Raw genomic sequence first — 14,509 nt, forward strand, 5'->3', positions numbered from 1 at the left:
AAGTTGGAAAGTATATAAAAATGAGATTGAAAAGTTATTCTTTATCAGACTAAACTGAAGCAGGTACGCTCATACATGCAGATAGTGCTAGTGGGAGATGCTTTAACATTGAAATTATTAAAATTCTGTTAATAATTAAGTATTTTATATGGAACAACACAAATAAAGTCCAAAGTCATTGTGAAGTAAAATCTTTTAATTTTTAGCTATTTTTGCGTATTTTTTGTGTAATGTTAAAACCATTTTATAGAAATTTTTCATTAAATTATAAATCATTTCTGGGGTAATACGGACTATATTTAACCCTCCGAACCTACTTAAAATTAGTCACATGATTTGCGGCTTCACAAATGATAGAGAAAAATCAGGCAGTACATATGTAGAAAAGAAACTAGGCTATTCACTTTGGAAATTTCAAATCTTCATAGTAATATCGTAAAAAGAAATTTTTCTCTTTTTATATAATAAATTATGAAATTAGCCCTTTCTAAATTAATATTAACAATTGCAATTAAATTAAATACTTACTTCAAATGTTTTCTTTTGCTTGCCTGCATTTTTAGGTCATTCAATCTTAGGCAAGACGTCACGTAAATTGTATTATGTGTAAATATATCATGAGATATTTTAAATGTTAAACGAATCAATTGGAAAACATTTAAATATTTTAAACTTTACGTAACAATAGAAAGGCATTTTCAATCCAATTTTAATATTGAATAGGTAAGGTCTATATGATATCGTAATATTTTATTTGGTAATACTACTGTTAGCAAATACTATTACTAGGTATTTCGATTGGTGCTGACTGACTCTGATTTTCAATACTATACTATTGTTAAAGCACTTTTGCAATGTTTTGAGTTTTCTGTATTTCATCTTTCTCTTATAAAATGTAAATGTTAAATGTCACACGTACCATCGCGAACGTTCTGTACAATCCAAACAGGTTCTGTCTTTCACTCCATCTTTCTCTTTCTCTTTCTCTTTCTCTCAATCACAAGCTATAATTCTTCTCCTATTATTTTCTTAACACCGTGTACTACTACCCTTCACTTAGCACTTTTCCACATTGAAAAAATCGCTAATTTTAAAAATTAATTAAACCAATTTCATTTCGTAACATTATATTTTAAGTCTGTATTCTCTTTATCCAGAAAAGTATTAGAATCGTACATTGTAAGAAGAAATTTTGTTACATAATTTACACATTACTTTTACCCTTTAAATTATAATCTAGGAGTACTGAACTATTAATGAAAGTTGCTATATTTTTTATTACCAATTTAGTCGGACCAATATAAAATCATACTTGCACGCTCTGAGGGAATTGGAAGGTTTTGCTGCATTAATTAAATTACAAACAATATGACATAAAGAATAAAGTAGCATGAAGCGTTCATTTTCTAGAAAACGTTTAAATTCTTTATCTGCGAGCCAAAGAAGAAGGGTAATGAATGAGTTAAGGTCTAATATACCTACGTCAAATCCCGCAACTAGTACACAGTCATCTGTTTGTTGCAATGTTTCAATTCCTTCTCCATCAAGTACTGCTAAAACTGCAAAAGACAACCCTCTTCGTCATAATTTTCCGCATAGTATACAGGAGGATGATGTTATGTCTATGTGTTCCTCTCTTTCTGAATGTTCTTTCAAAAGTGCTGATAAATTAATTGTGACAGAAGCATCGTCTTCACTTGCTTTCACAGAACGTCTAGCATCCTGTTTTGTCAAAAATAATTTAAACCATACACAAATAAATAGCATTTTGTGTTTATTACGAACTCGTTCTTGCTTTTTGAATTTACCAAAGGACGCCAGAACTATTCTTCAAACACCACGAGATCGCGTAAAGGTTTTTTCGGTAACACCTGGCGAATATATTCACTTTGACATAGAAGAAAAAATTATTAGCTATTTAAAAAGATTTAATCCTTCAGCAATATTTATGAATACTTTAGATTTAGATTTCAACACAGACGGTTGCAACTTAGACCAAAATGGAGAAATTAAATTATGGCCTATTCAAATTAGAATTGCAAATATTAAAAATACTACGCCAATCATTGTTGGTATTTATAAAGGAGGTGAGAAATCACATGACCCATTCAAATTTTTTGAACACTTTGTCTCAAATATTAGGCGTATTATGTCTAATGGTGGAATAACTTTCAATGGCAATAAAGTGCCAATTCGTCTCAGGTCGTTTGTGGCCGATGCACCAGTTCGTGCTTTTATTTTGAATCATCGCAGTCATTCGTCGTCTAAGCCGTGTTCGAAATATAACGTAGTAGGGAAGCGAGTGAAAGGTCGTAATGTTTTTCCTATAACTACTTCTACATTAAGAACTGATACTGATTACTACAATCGCGTCGACAAAATTCATCATAAAGAGGGTTTCAGTCCTTTATCCTTAATTCCAATTGGTTTGGTTTTGCATGTTCCATTTGAATACATGCATCTGGTCTGTATAGGGGTCATGAAAAAAATTTTAATGGCATGGATATTAGGAAAATACTCTCAAAATACCAAATTATCACACACATCTGTAGATATTATTTCGAATAGATTAATAATTTTAAAAAAATATTGCCCTATTGAGTTTGCACGACGTCCTAGGCCTATCGATGCTTTCACAAAGTACAAAGCTACAGAGTTTCGACAAATCCTCCTTTATACGGGTCCATTTGTAACGTACGGTTTACTTGACAATTCGATTTATAAACACTTCTTGCTACTCCATGCTGCTATCAGAGTATTAGTATCTCCTGCTCCTTCCAATTTGCATCTTATGTTTGCGCAACTTAGCTTAGAAAAATTCGTTCAGCAATGTTAAAACATTTATGGTTTAGATTTTATTACTTATAACGTACACGGTCTTCTCCACATTACTGATGATGTAAGAACTCTGGGCAGCTTAGATACATTTTCCGCTTTCCCATACGAGAATAACATGACTACTTTTCGGAAATATTGTCGTAAACCGCACCTTCCTCTTCAACAATTTGTGAACAGAATGCAAGAAATTGAAAATAATTTAATATTTAATGAATCTATCGTTTCTAACTCTTCTCCAATTTTGGTGAAATATGATGGTTCCAATAATTATCCTGCATACTCTACTATTTCGTTTAAAAATTTCTTAATTTCTACAGAAACGCGTAATAATTGTTGCCTTTTAAATGAAGGATCAATTTGCATTGTTGATGAGATTATTCTCGAAAATGATTCATATTTTCTTTTAGTTAAAAAATTTCAAAAAACTGAAGATTTCTACGATGTAGGCGTTTCTTCTTCTGAACTTCAAGTATACAAATGTTCGAGTTTAAGCCAGGACGTCATTTGTATTAAATTAGAAACAGTTGATGCAAAATGTTATAGGATGCCTCTCTTCTTAAATTCTACATACGAAAATAGCAGCAGCGACGAAAGCAGTGATAACAACGAACCTTTAATATACGTGGTTTTCGTAATCTTATACTGTGAAAAATAATTAGTGTTAAATTATCATGAATAATTCTATTCGTATGTTTTCCTTGTGTATTAATATTATACGTTAAATTTTATCATATAGCAAACATGGATAGAACTAAACGAACCATTGTCAGACCAATAAGATTTCAGACTACCTCATCTGACGAGGCATCCACCCCAACTAAGAAATCGAAAGCTAGTGGTACTATAGAAATCGATATAATCGATATCAGAAGTGAAATGCAAAAAGCGAGGATGACTTTATATGAGTCAGATTATGTGCCTGTATCACAAAATACCATAACTTATGATAATAATATATACGATACTGAATGTAGAAGAGGCAATGAACCATTTCCAGATATAGGATATCGTCCAACAGTTTTAAATGATCGCATCAACACATCACAAACACAAATTTCCTCTTCGTTGCCTAAAGATTTCCAAAGCGTACCAAGCCCCAATCATTCCTTTCCAAGGGCCAATTCATACAGTACCTTTCGTGCGCAACCGATGCATCAAGTACTAATCCATAATAATTACAGTTCATTAGAATATCAGCGAAATCAGCCCCAACCCTCAGGTGATGCAAGGTCTGCAGAACAATTAAGTATTAGGTAAATTTTAGTCATCTATTCACATTATGTATGAGTATTTTATTAATTTAAAGTTTGTACAGATCTATCGAATGCCTCCAGTCAATCGAAAATCGTTTAAAGTACGTGTTACTATGGGTATTATCATGTGCGAACAATATAATAACAAGTTTTAATTTTCTTTTCATTTCGAAGGAGAATGGAAACCCGTTTAGAGAGGATAGAGAAATATATGCACTCAGCAAAAAGTCTGCCCGAGAAGCCCGATTGTTTCCCAATATCTTCAATTGCAGAAATGGAAGCCATCAATGAATTAAATGATGATGATTACTCAAATATTGTAAGAGTAGATAAATTGTTCTATCTTCTTTTTGACATTAAAATAATTTATTGCAATCATTTCCAGGTTAATTACTTTAAATACTTAGGTGGATTTAATATAAGGGAATCTATTAATTTATGCCTAAAGGAAAGTTTAAAACAGGATGCTGCACAACATTTTACTTGTTCTGGTAATAAAGATAAGGCACCTCTTCACAATTCACGATTCGTCAAGGCTATTTATGGTAAGATTTTCTTTCTATTAACTATTTCAAAATTAAAAATCTTTTTTTTTTTATAGCATTCTTAAGTATTTTGCAATAATATTATAATTTTTGGCATTTGATGTCCTTGAAAATAATTTATCCTAAAATAAAAGTTAATAACTAATTCAATTATAACTTCATAAATACTACTAATTTATATTTATTCATTTACTAATATTAGTACTAATTATTGTGACACTGCAAAGTTTTTGCTACCCTTCACTAATTGCAGCGTAAACCTGTAGCGATATTAAACAAAAATGAAAGGTTGGGTACCGGATTCCCCGTGGAACCAAATATACCGAAAGATCGCAAAATACTGTAAATCGTAACGGCAAAACGTCAACAAGTTCAGTTTTATAGAGATTAGCTTGTGGAAGCGGAGAGTGGATGTATTCCTGAAAAGCGTAAAATAGGATTTCGGCAATTTAGGTTATATATTTAAGCACTTTCATTTTTATAAATGATCCATAATATAGATCTCGTATATTTTTCTCTTTAGAATATACATTATGCTCAATCGATAGGTGTCATACTCAAGATGTCGATCTCCAATATCTATATAAAATTAGGAAAACTTTATCGGGATTGCGTTTATTCGTAGGAGTTTCTCAAAGGCTAACAAAATAATTTCTTAACTCATATTAAACAAAATTAGGCCCTTCTCAAGGTTGGTGCTTCTCCTGCCAACTTTAACGAAAACGGAAAACTATATTCCCGTTAAGAGAACTAAACGGAGTAGCTCCTGCTTTGGAGAATTCACCTCCGGGATTCTTCTTCAATGGAAAACTGAACTGTAAAAAAACTGTATCTACAAATTAATGTAACGAAACTCTAACTTTCCACGAATTCTTATAGCGAACCCCTGGTCACTCTATCAGAATTTCTATGATTCGGTACCGCCATTTTCACAGATGACGAACTTCAAAATGTCGGGAAAACGATACCTTGCGAAATCATACACGATAATCGGAAATCAATTAAATAATTGTGATAATTAAACACAAAATTTACTCAGCTATTTCGTAACTTAACCTCTTCCTCCTGTGACTCAGGATTTCTGCAGTTTTAAATGGTTTTCATCTAGTGACGACTGATTTGGCCTGATTTGACTTTCAGCAAGTCAATAAAGGATTTTTCCGCCCCTTCTCGCTCTTAAACGCCCTATATTTCGGAATTCGACAAGGAAAAGGATCACGGACACGCACGCGCTGCCGAATTCTCGTTTAGTAAGGATTCTGGAGCTGAAACTCCCGCTAAACATTGGCTGCTCAACTTGGAGGTGAAGGTCGTTCCCAAGGTGGGTGAACAAAGTCGAGCTGGATCGAGCAGAGCAGAGCCGAGCAGGGCCGGGTGGAGTTGAGCAGAGCCGGGTTAATCGTTCGGAGTCAGTGCTGGTAACTCGTGGGAAATCCCTCTCCCCACCACGTCGACCAAGCTGGCACGCACACATGCAACCGTCATGCGTGAGAGATCTTTGCACCCCTAGCGGAGAAAACCGAACTATTAGGTGCCCACTTGCACTCCTAGCGGAGAAAAGCGAACTACTGGCTACCCACACTGCCGTTTGGCATATCTGTGTTTCGGCTACCTTCGCTGGACGTCGATTCACTTCGGGTGCAAGCGAGAGCGGTATAGTTTCATCGCTTCTCTCTTTCTAATTCTTATTTCATACTTCTCGGCTACTCGGATTCTCTTTCGACTGACCGTAAGGCTATCGGCTTCTTTCGACAAGTTTCGGTAGGATTGGGAAGCGAAAAGGAGCGCGACGTTGATTCTCGGACCTCTCAGTCTATATAAAATGCTGTGTTTACCGAACAATTCGAAGCAAATGGAAATCCTTTTCCTGTATAACTTATTAATTGTTATAAAATGTTTATATGTAGCCATTAAATTATTAGATTTGGTAATAGTAGAGGAGCTATGCGGTTCCGATGACAGGGAGTGGGGGAAGCTGTTTTGTGGTGTGGAAGGGGGATGGGTGGGGATAAGACTCTCTTAGTATGGTAGTGGTGGGGATGAGGAAGGAAAGGGTCTTATAGTGGGACCGAGTTTGGTTAGGTAGGGGGTATTTTTCACCCTATGTCACAGTTGGAAGGTCTTATAGTGGGACCGGGTTTGGTTAGGGAGGGGGTATTTTTCACCCTATGGTACCGTTGGTTAGTTATCCTACGGGGCCCTAGTTGAGGGAAGGTTTTTTCACCCTTCGAAGTAGATGGTTAGTTGCCTTACGTAGCCTAACTATTTCCGACTCTGCTACACAGATAAACTAGGTTGAGTTAATTGCTAGTTCCAGTAGTCACCGCTAGGTGACTGCCTTCCTTAATCTTCTTTCGCGCTAATGGTATTTTAATATTACGTAATTACACACACGGGTGAACTAGTTCAATTTAATTTATAGTACCAGTAATTGCCGCTAGGTGGCTACCGCAATCCCCCCTTTTCTCGTTAGTTAAATTGTAGATAACTATTGTGATAAGTTGCTGATATCGTGCAAGGAATTAACTTTCCATCGAGCATGGAATTATAACTTTGCATGGCTTTAACTAAACTTATGAAGCGGATAACAAAATATCCTCTAAATGAAAGGTTATAGTTTTAATAGTTTCCCCTATTGGGGAGAATAACAATTTAACATCAATTTCAGGAATATTAATATTTTGATAGGGCAACTTATTAAGTCCTAGCTGTTACTAAACCTATGTATCTTATAAAAGAGATTGCAGTTTCAAGATTTTCTTAGTTCAACGTGCTACTTCACTATGTCGATAAATAAATTCGGATCTGGTTTCAATACCGGTAAAGTGAGAAATTATTCACACAAAATTGACAATGATACGTTAAAGTTTGATAAAAAAAGGAATGCATTTAATGCCAAGAAGAAAATAATTTCAAACTTAGAATGTGATGTTACTGATGAGACAAGTGCTGTGAATATGGCTGCTCTGTTACGTAATTCGATGACTGCACGTGATAGCTTAATGAGGGAATTGTTTGAATACAGTGAAAAGCTAACTCACTATTACCTAAAAGGTAACCGCCTTGAGGAAAAAGTTACAACTCTGCTGAAAAAAACTGATGAAATTGATGAAATTGATGAAAAAATTAATGATATTAGTGAAAGAATTAATCAATTGAATGATAAAGTCAATTATATTGAAAATAAATTGGAGCGAAAAGTTGAGGCATTACGGAAAGATATGTATGGTAGATTGAAAATTGTTGCAAATTATATCTCTAATGAGCATCAAAAAGAGGAAATCACGACTGCCAATGAGAAGAAAAGAGAAAATGATTTGAATTATGCTCTAAAGAAACTTATATTACCGCCAGTGATTGATGAGCTAGTGTAAACATAATACGTAGTGGAATAGTCATGAGAGTGAGGAGAAGAAAGAATTGGTAGAAGAGTTACATGACAGACGGAATTTATTTATATATATAAAATGAAATGTTTTTACAATTAAACTTATAATTAAACAAATATACATAAAATTTATATAAATGATAAAAACTTATAATTGATCTGATATACAAATATATAAAAAATGAAGGAAATATACATCAATTTATACAAATATATAAAATTAAATGTTTTACAATTAAACTAATAATTAAACTTATATATATATATATATATATATATATATATATATTATTCAATCATCTGAAACAGAGAAATCCAGTTAATATTTTATAAATTGTAAGTTTAACATTTGATACTCACATCTATTTGTTGATGTACCCATCGTGCGAAAACGTTTACCTCTTGATATACACAATGTATAGGCTTTCTCGTATGATTGGTGAACATTTTTACGTGTAGTTTACACGGAGTGTTGCAAGGTTTTATAGTGGTTATCAAAATATCAAATTTGGGACCACCAAACCTTTCCAAATTTGTATTTGGGATATCCAAGTAATTCAGAACATCCTGTTCTACATGCCCCCCTTTATAAGCTACTAGGGGGTATTCACAATCCAATTTTATGCTATTCGCAAATTTGTAAATATCTTCTTGATTATAATGTTCATATCCTGTGTTGCAATATTTTATCCCGTGAATATTTTTGAAGACGAAATTTACGCTTTTTTGGTCCTTAATTGATAAACTTTTATACGGCTCATGAACACGAAATGCACCGTATTTCGTATTTCCCGTAGTTAAGTTTTTAATTGCCACTTCTTTATGCACAAACTTTCTGTTTATCATAAACCCCCTCAAAATCAATTATATGTGTAATATGTAACAGTGAAGACATTTTAAAAATGGAATGTTATTTATCGTACGAAGCAAACGTTCAAACAATACTGATGCCTGCCCTACGATTTCTTCGAGGTTTTTAAGCACTGTTAGGGAGGTGTCAACATTTTTTTAATCTACGGTAGGAAGATGCCTATCCTACTCTTAGAAGAAGAACGGAAACGTCATTGGCTCTAAGAGAGAATATTTTCTGCCCTATGCTACATGTAGTGGGCGGTAATTCTAAGATGCTTCAAGGGTTAACAAAACTTTTGTCCTACGGTGGGGAAATGACTGACCTGCCACTCTTGGAAGAATGGAAACATCATTGGTCCTCAAGAGAATATTTATGACCTATGCTACGTATAGTGGGAGATAGTTTTGACCTATGGTGAGGATAGTAGGAGGGATGAAGAACAATTAGCTTGAAGAGAGGGAGAAATTTTTATGAAACATTCATATTTAAATAGAATTATTTTAGTATAAAAAACGTAGGCATAATGGCACCATCGTTCGTTGATTTTCAAGGATTCCGTTTGACGGATAAGTCATTTATAATCAAAGAATTTGCTGTTATACAAGAACAAAAAATGTTCCATATTTTATTTTCACCGCCCTATTCATATTCGTGGCTAAGTGAAGAGGAGCGAAAGCGGACAGAGTAAGTATATGAAAAAGAAAAAATATATATTATTTTTGTTTAATATAATGTTTCTTTTTAGCTGGTTCTTTCTAAATTATCACGGCTTAAATTGGATGGATGGCTACTCACCCTACTATAAATATAAAGATATTATAAGGAAGTATATCTATGATTATGAGGATGAGATTTTTGTGAAAGGAATTGAAAATACAAATTGGTTAAGAGATATTTGTAATTTAGAAATAACTAATGTAGATAATTTTATGTGGGGGGATTTTGATTTAGAAGATAGCTTGCATAATTCACATCTTCCAGCATGTTTGAATCATGAAGGTGTATGTACCTTAAAAAATGTCTATTATATGAAATATATGTATGAGCAAAAATCTGGAATATATGTTGTAACGTCCAGGCCGATAATTCTAAATTCTTAAGCGTTTCCCAAAATTTTTTTTTCCTTTTTAAATAGATTTGTTACTCTAGAGTAAATGAAACATTGTTCCGATACTTTCATTATTTTGTTCAGACCGATCGTTAGCATCCCTTGAAGTTGTTTTATGAACATTTCGGTTCATTTATTATCTTCCTTGCGTTTAAGAGTAAATGTCTTATTTATATTTAAAAATGTTTTCATTCATATCTTCCCTTGCGTTTAAGAGTAAATGTCTTATTTATATTTAAAAATGTTTTCATTCATATCTTCCCTTGCGTTTAGGAATAAATGTCTTATTTATATTTAAGAATGCTCCATATTTCCAAAACGCGCCAGCGATCGTCTTACCATCGCGCCGTGCGGACCCAATTCTTCATATATTTTTCCCCTTTTCTCTGAAAAGAATTAATTAACTCGATTGTTAAATAATCTTTCTCATCGTTTTTCTCTTCTTTCTCTGTTGGTTAATCTTTTTTTACTGTTTTGGTCATTTAAAATGCTAGCGCTTTCCTTTAGTCGGGAATAAAAGATTGCAAGCAGCAAATTAGATTCATTTCCTAAATGTCTAAAATCTTCCTTATTTTCAATTCTCCATATTTTTCCCCTTCTTAGAAAGGAATTAATTAACTCGATTGTTAAACAATTTTTCCTTTATTCATTTTCAATTTTCCATATTTTTCCCCTTCTTAACTCGATTGTTAAATAATTTTCCTTTATTCATTTTCAATTCCCCATATTTTCTCCCTTCTTAACTCGATTGCTAGACAATTTTTCCTTTATTAATCATTTTCCTGTTGGATAATCTATTTTATTCTTCTGGTCATTTAAAATGCTAGCACCTTCCCTTAGTCGGGAATAAAAGGTTGCAAGCAGCACATTAAATCCAAGTTTCCTAAATATCCAAAATCTCCCCATCCTACAATCCTCCATATTTTTTTCCCCCTTCTTTGGATTAATTTATTTAACAAATACTAATTTTGTTCTTTTCTTTTTCTTCTCTTTCTCTCTCTTTATTTGTTTTCCTGGAACCCCACCGTTAGTCACGTTACTCGCGATAAGGGTTCCTCTCAGACGCTAGTCAGCGGATCTCACGCTTACTGCCTTATGCCATTCTATTCCATCTCTAATACATCCTGTGTCCAAATTTTAATCACCAAATCCATTCTGTCACCAGCATGGCCCCAAAGGAACTTTTCGTTTGTGAGCGGTTACTATATAAGTATGTTAGGACCAATCCAGCCCAAAGGATCTGTGCCTATTGCGAGGCCGCCCTTCCGGATAACAAACGAAGTATCCTAGCAGCAATTCGCCAACACCGTCTTAGAGCTGCAAAAGATATTAACCACATCTTTTGCAACATCTGCCATAGATCATTGCTTTTCATCGCCCCACTTAACACATGCCTTTGCTGCAAACATGCTTTTTATTTGCATAAAGAAACCCTTCAGCGAAAGGAGAACAATCGAACCTTTGTAAATTCCATTATCTACGAAGATAGATATTGGAATTTCGATTTTCCTAACCCTAATAAACCATGGGGAACATAATTGCGATAAAATATTAAGCGTTTTTCCTCCGTAACCATTAGGGCATTTTTTCTTTCTTCACGCTTAATTATTTTAAACGTTTTTTTTTCTCTTCTCCGTAACCATTCGGGCCACCGTTTATATAAGTCCAACCATAGGAATAAGAAACATTAGATATCCGGTCCCATGAGTAACGGGATAAGTAGCCACGCGCGTGCATAATCTTTTTCTATTATAACTCGCCTTGGAAGCGGTCTACCGTTTAACAATTTAATTGTTGTAGGATTTTTTAACCCTAAAACGGCGATCGTTTTTCCTCTCACGATTTTCCTCCTTTTTCCTTTTTATATTATCAAGAGACACGGTAGTGTCTCGACGGCAAGTACAGAAAAAAGTAGATAATAACATGTATATACGGCCGTCGAGGCACTACTCTCTTATACAGCAAGTTTGGCTGTCCTAATTTTCAAACCGATTTTTCTTTGTGAATAATCCACTATCATGATTTAAGCAAAGCTTTTCTTAAAATGGTTTTGAACGAGCTTTCATTTGAGCCCATAAACATTAAAATCGGTTCACGCAATCCAGAGATCTCATACTCTGTTAGCTATATATATGCCGAAGTTGAAATTCTTCTCCTTCCTTTCTGTATGTCTCGGGCTGATCTGTATGTCTCGGGCTGAAGTTGACCGCTTCTGTATGTCTCGGGCTGAAGTTGGCTGCTATATTCAACTGCTATATTCAATACCGGCATAACCCTAATTTCGATCGATTTCGATAGAACTGTCAATAAGGTCAAAATCAAAATTACTCTGTATTAGGATAAAAATAGTGTGATATAATTCAAAGTGTAGATAATTAAACTAAAGGAATAAATACATGAAGGAGTCTGATGGAGAATCAGATAAGTAACACAACATTGTAAAATATATTAAAATTTAATATTTTGTGGTACTTTGTGGGATTTTATTTCAGGTTATAAATAAAATATTTTCCTTGTATGCACCTCTGATTTGAAGTCATACCAGTGCCAAATGCTCTAACAATTCTTGGAAATACCCTGTTATTGAAGAATGTAGATTAACGAAAATTGTAAATGAAACAGAAGGATGAGGTTGTTACGTTCACTCATAACCAACACACATGGTAGTGTTTCAACAACAATTAACATAAACGTTTTTAAGAAAAGTAAGTACATTGTGAAAAAAATTAGTTTAATTAAAGCAAAGTTATATACAAGGTATCCTTTCATAGTTTGCAATTTGATGCCAGACCAGTGCCAAATGCTATAACAATTCTTGGAAAAATGCAAGCACCAAAAAGTACTACCATAGTTAAAGAGGAATCAGTTACAGTTCCAGTGGATATTACTACTTTTTATAATAAAATAGATAATGAAGATAGTGCTGCCATGTGTTGCTGGAAAACAGAGCTTTGGTTTAATGCAACTACGGAGTACTGGTTGAGCAATGGAAACAGTAGTTTGAAATGTGATTAACTGTTGATGACTCAATGATATGTCAATTTACTAGCGAAAGAAAAAGATAAGCCAATTGTTCATTATCACATGGTAAAGTATGTGTAACTCATTCAACCGCTTAAAATGTATGTAATTAAAAATTAATTGTTTATTTATTTATTTTTTAATTCAGCTCAAGCATGTATTAAAATATAACAATTACTTTGTTGAGTCTCTCTTTCCAGATGTACTTCAAAGGTTATTGAAATACCCTGTTATTCAAAAATGCAGGTTATTGCAGATAAAACAGATAAGGATAATCTTGTTACATTCACTCATAATTAAGACACACGGTAGTGTCTCAATAGCTATAAACATAAACATTTTCATGTAAAGTAAGTACATTGTAAAAAGAATTTGTTTAATTAAAACAAAGTTATATATAGGCATTATTTCATAGTTTGCAGTTTGATGCCAACCAGTGCCAAATGCTATAACAATTCTTGGAAATACCCTGTCATTGGAGAATGCAGATTAACAAAGGTTGTAAATGAAACAGAGAAGGATGAGGTTTAAACATATGCTAAACATCCAGGTATGGAAATCAATAACAAATTTCATGTTTAAATTTTTCTTTTCTTTAAACTCATATGGATTTCAACTGTCCGATAGGTTATATCATATATAGAAACAATTTTCCATGAGACAATAAATCTTTCTTATTACTACGATTAAAGAAAAGCAGATAAATATTTTCTAATCGTTATTTAATATTCAATTATAATATAAAAAAGTATTAAAACCATATATTTACCTACGCTTCCCCAATCAGAATAGAAAGAAATTATTATTATTACTAAAAAAATTATTCAAATTTAATTTTTTATAAGAATAACATTGATTTTTATAATATAATATGTAATATATCTTTTGGTACTTAGTGAGATTTTATTTCAGATTGATTTACAATAACATGTTTATTGTGTCATTGTGCAGGGTTAAGCTGTAATATTTAATACAAGAAGTCAGAAATGATTCCAGTTTACCATAGAAAGAGCCATAATGCAAAGTTAATGTTGAGAGTTAAACCTAAGGAAAAAGGTGGAGAAATTAAAAAATTAATTTGGAAGCCAATTTTTAATAGCGAAAGGCTTGCAGGTGATTTTGGGCATAAACCCTTTGAAATATATAAGTCAATTAAATCATAATTTTAATGATAACGTCATCTAGAAATGAAACAATGAAAAGAAGTCATTATATTAATATTTTCCATGCAATAGAATTTACAGTGAATAACTTTGCGAAACTGAAAGCAGTATATCCACAAAAGAGTGGCTTCCATTGTATAAATTGGTGTATTTCCTAGTTTATATTAATGAAAGGAAAATATAAATGGTACTAGTGTGCTGGAGAAAGTGCCATAATTCAAAGTTGATATTGACGGTAACAGCTAAGAAAATGATGGATAAATATGAGCTAATTTATAAGAAAATCCTTAAGAGTGAAGTGCTTGCAGGTGATTTTAGGCATACAACTTTGGAATTAGAA

At 33.2% G+C, this 14,509-nt stretch overlaps 1 protein-coding gene and 1 long non-coding RNA gene across 4 annotated transcripts; both read left to right on the plus strand.

The window, feature by feature from the left end:
- Window positions 1-1,390: 1,390 nt before the first annotated feature.
- LOC136779354 (uncharacterized) lies at window positions 1,391-3,493 on the plus strand. The gene is given in 1 exon segment (XM_066736880.1): window positions 1,391-3,493. A coding segment is annotated over 1 exon segment (2,103 nt).
- A 9,262-nt stretch (window positions 3,494-12,755) lies between these two features.
- LOC136779333 (uncharacterized) lies at window positions 12,756-14,208 on the plus strand. Of its 3 annotated transcripts, XR_010823558.1 has the most exons (4): window positions 12,756-13,107; window positions 13,207-13,356; window positions 13,422-13,556; window positions 13,919-14,208. It is a non-coding gene; the product is annotated as an uncharacterized lncRNA (long non-coding RNA). The 3 variants fall into 3 exon arrangements; XR_010823557.1 differs by having other exon boundaries at window positions 12,756-13,356; XR_010823559.1 differs by having other exon boundaries at window positions 12,756-13,356; window positions 13,958-14,208.
- The last annotated feature ends 301 nt before the right edge of the window (window positions 14,209-14,509 follow it).

Source organism: Prorops nasuta, unplaced genomic scaffold (genome assembly GCF_024137725.1).
Source record: "Prorops nasuta isolate Cenicafe-Biocafe unplaced genomic scaffold, Cenicafe_Pnas_1.2 PNAS00016, whole genome shotgun sequence".
Taxonomy (NCBI): Eukaryota; Metazoa; Arthropoda; class Insecta; order Hymenoptera; family Bethylidae; genus Prorops; species Prorops nasuta.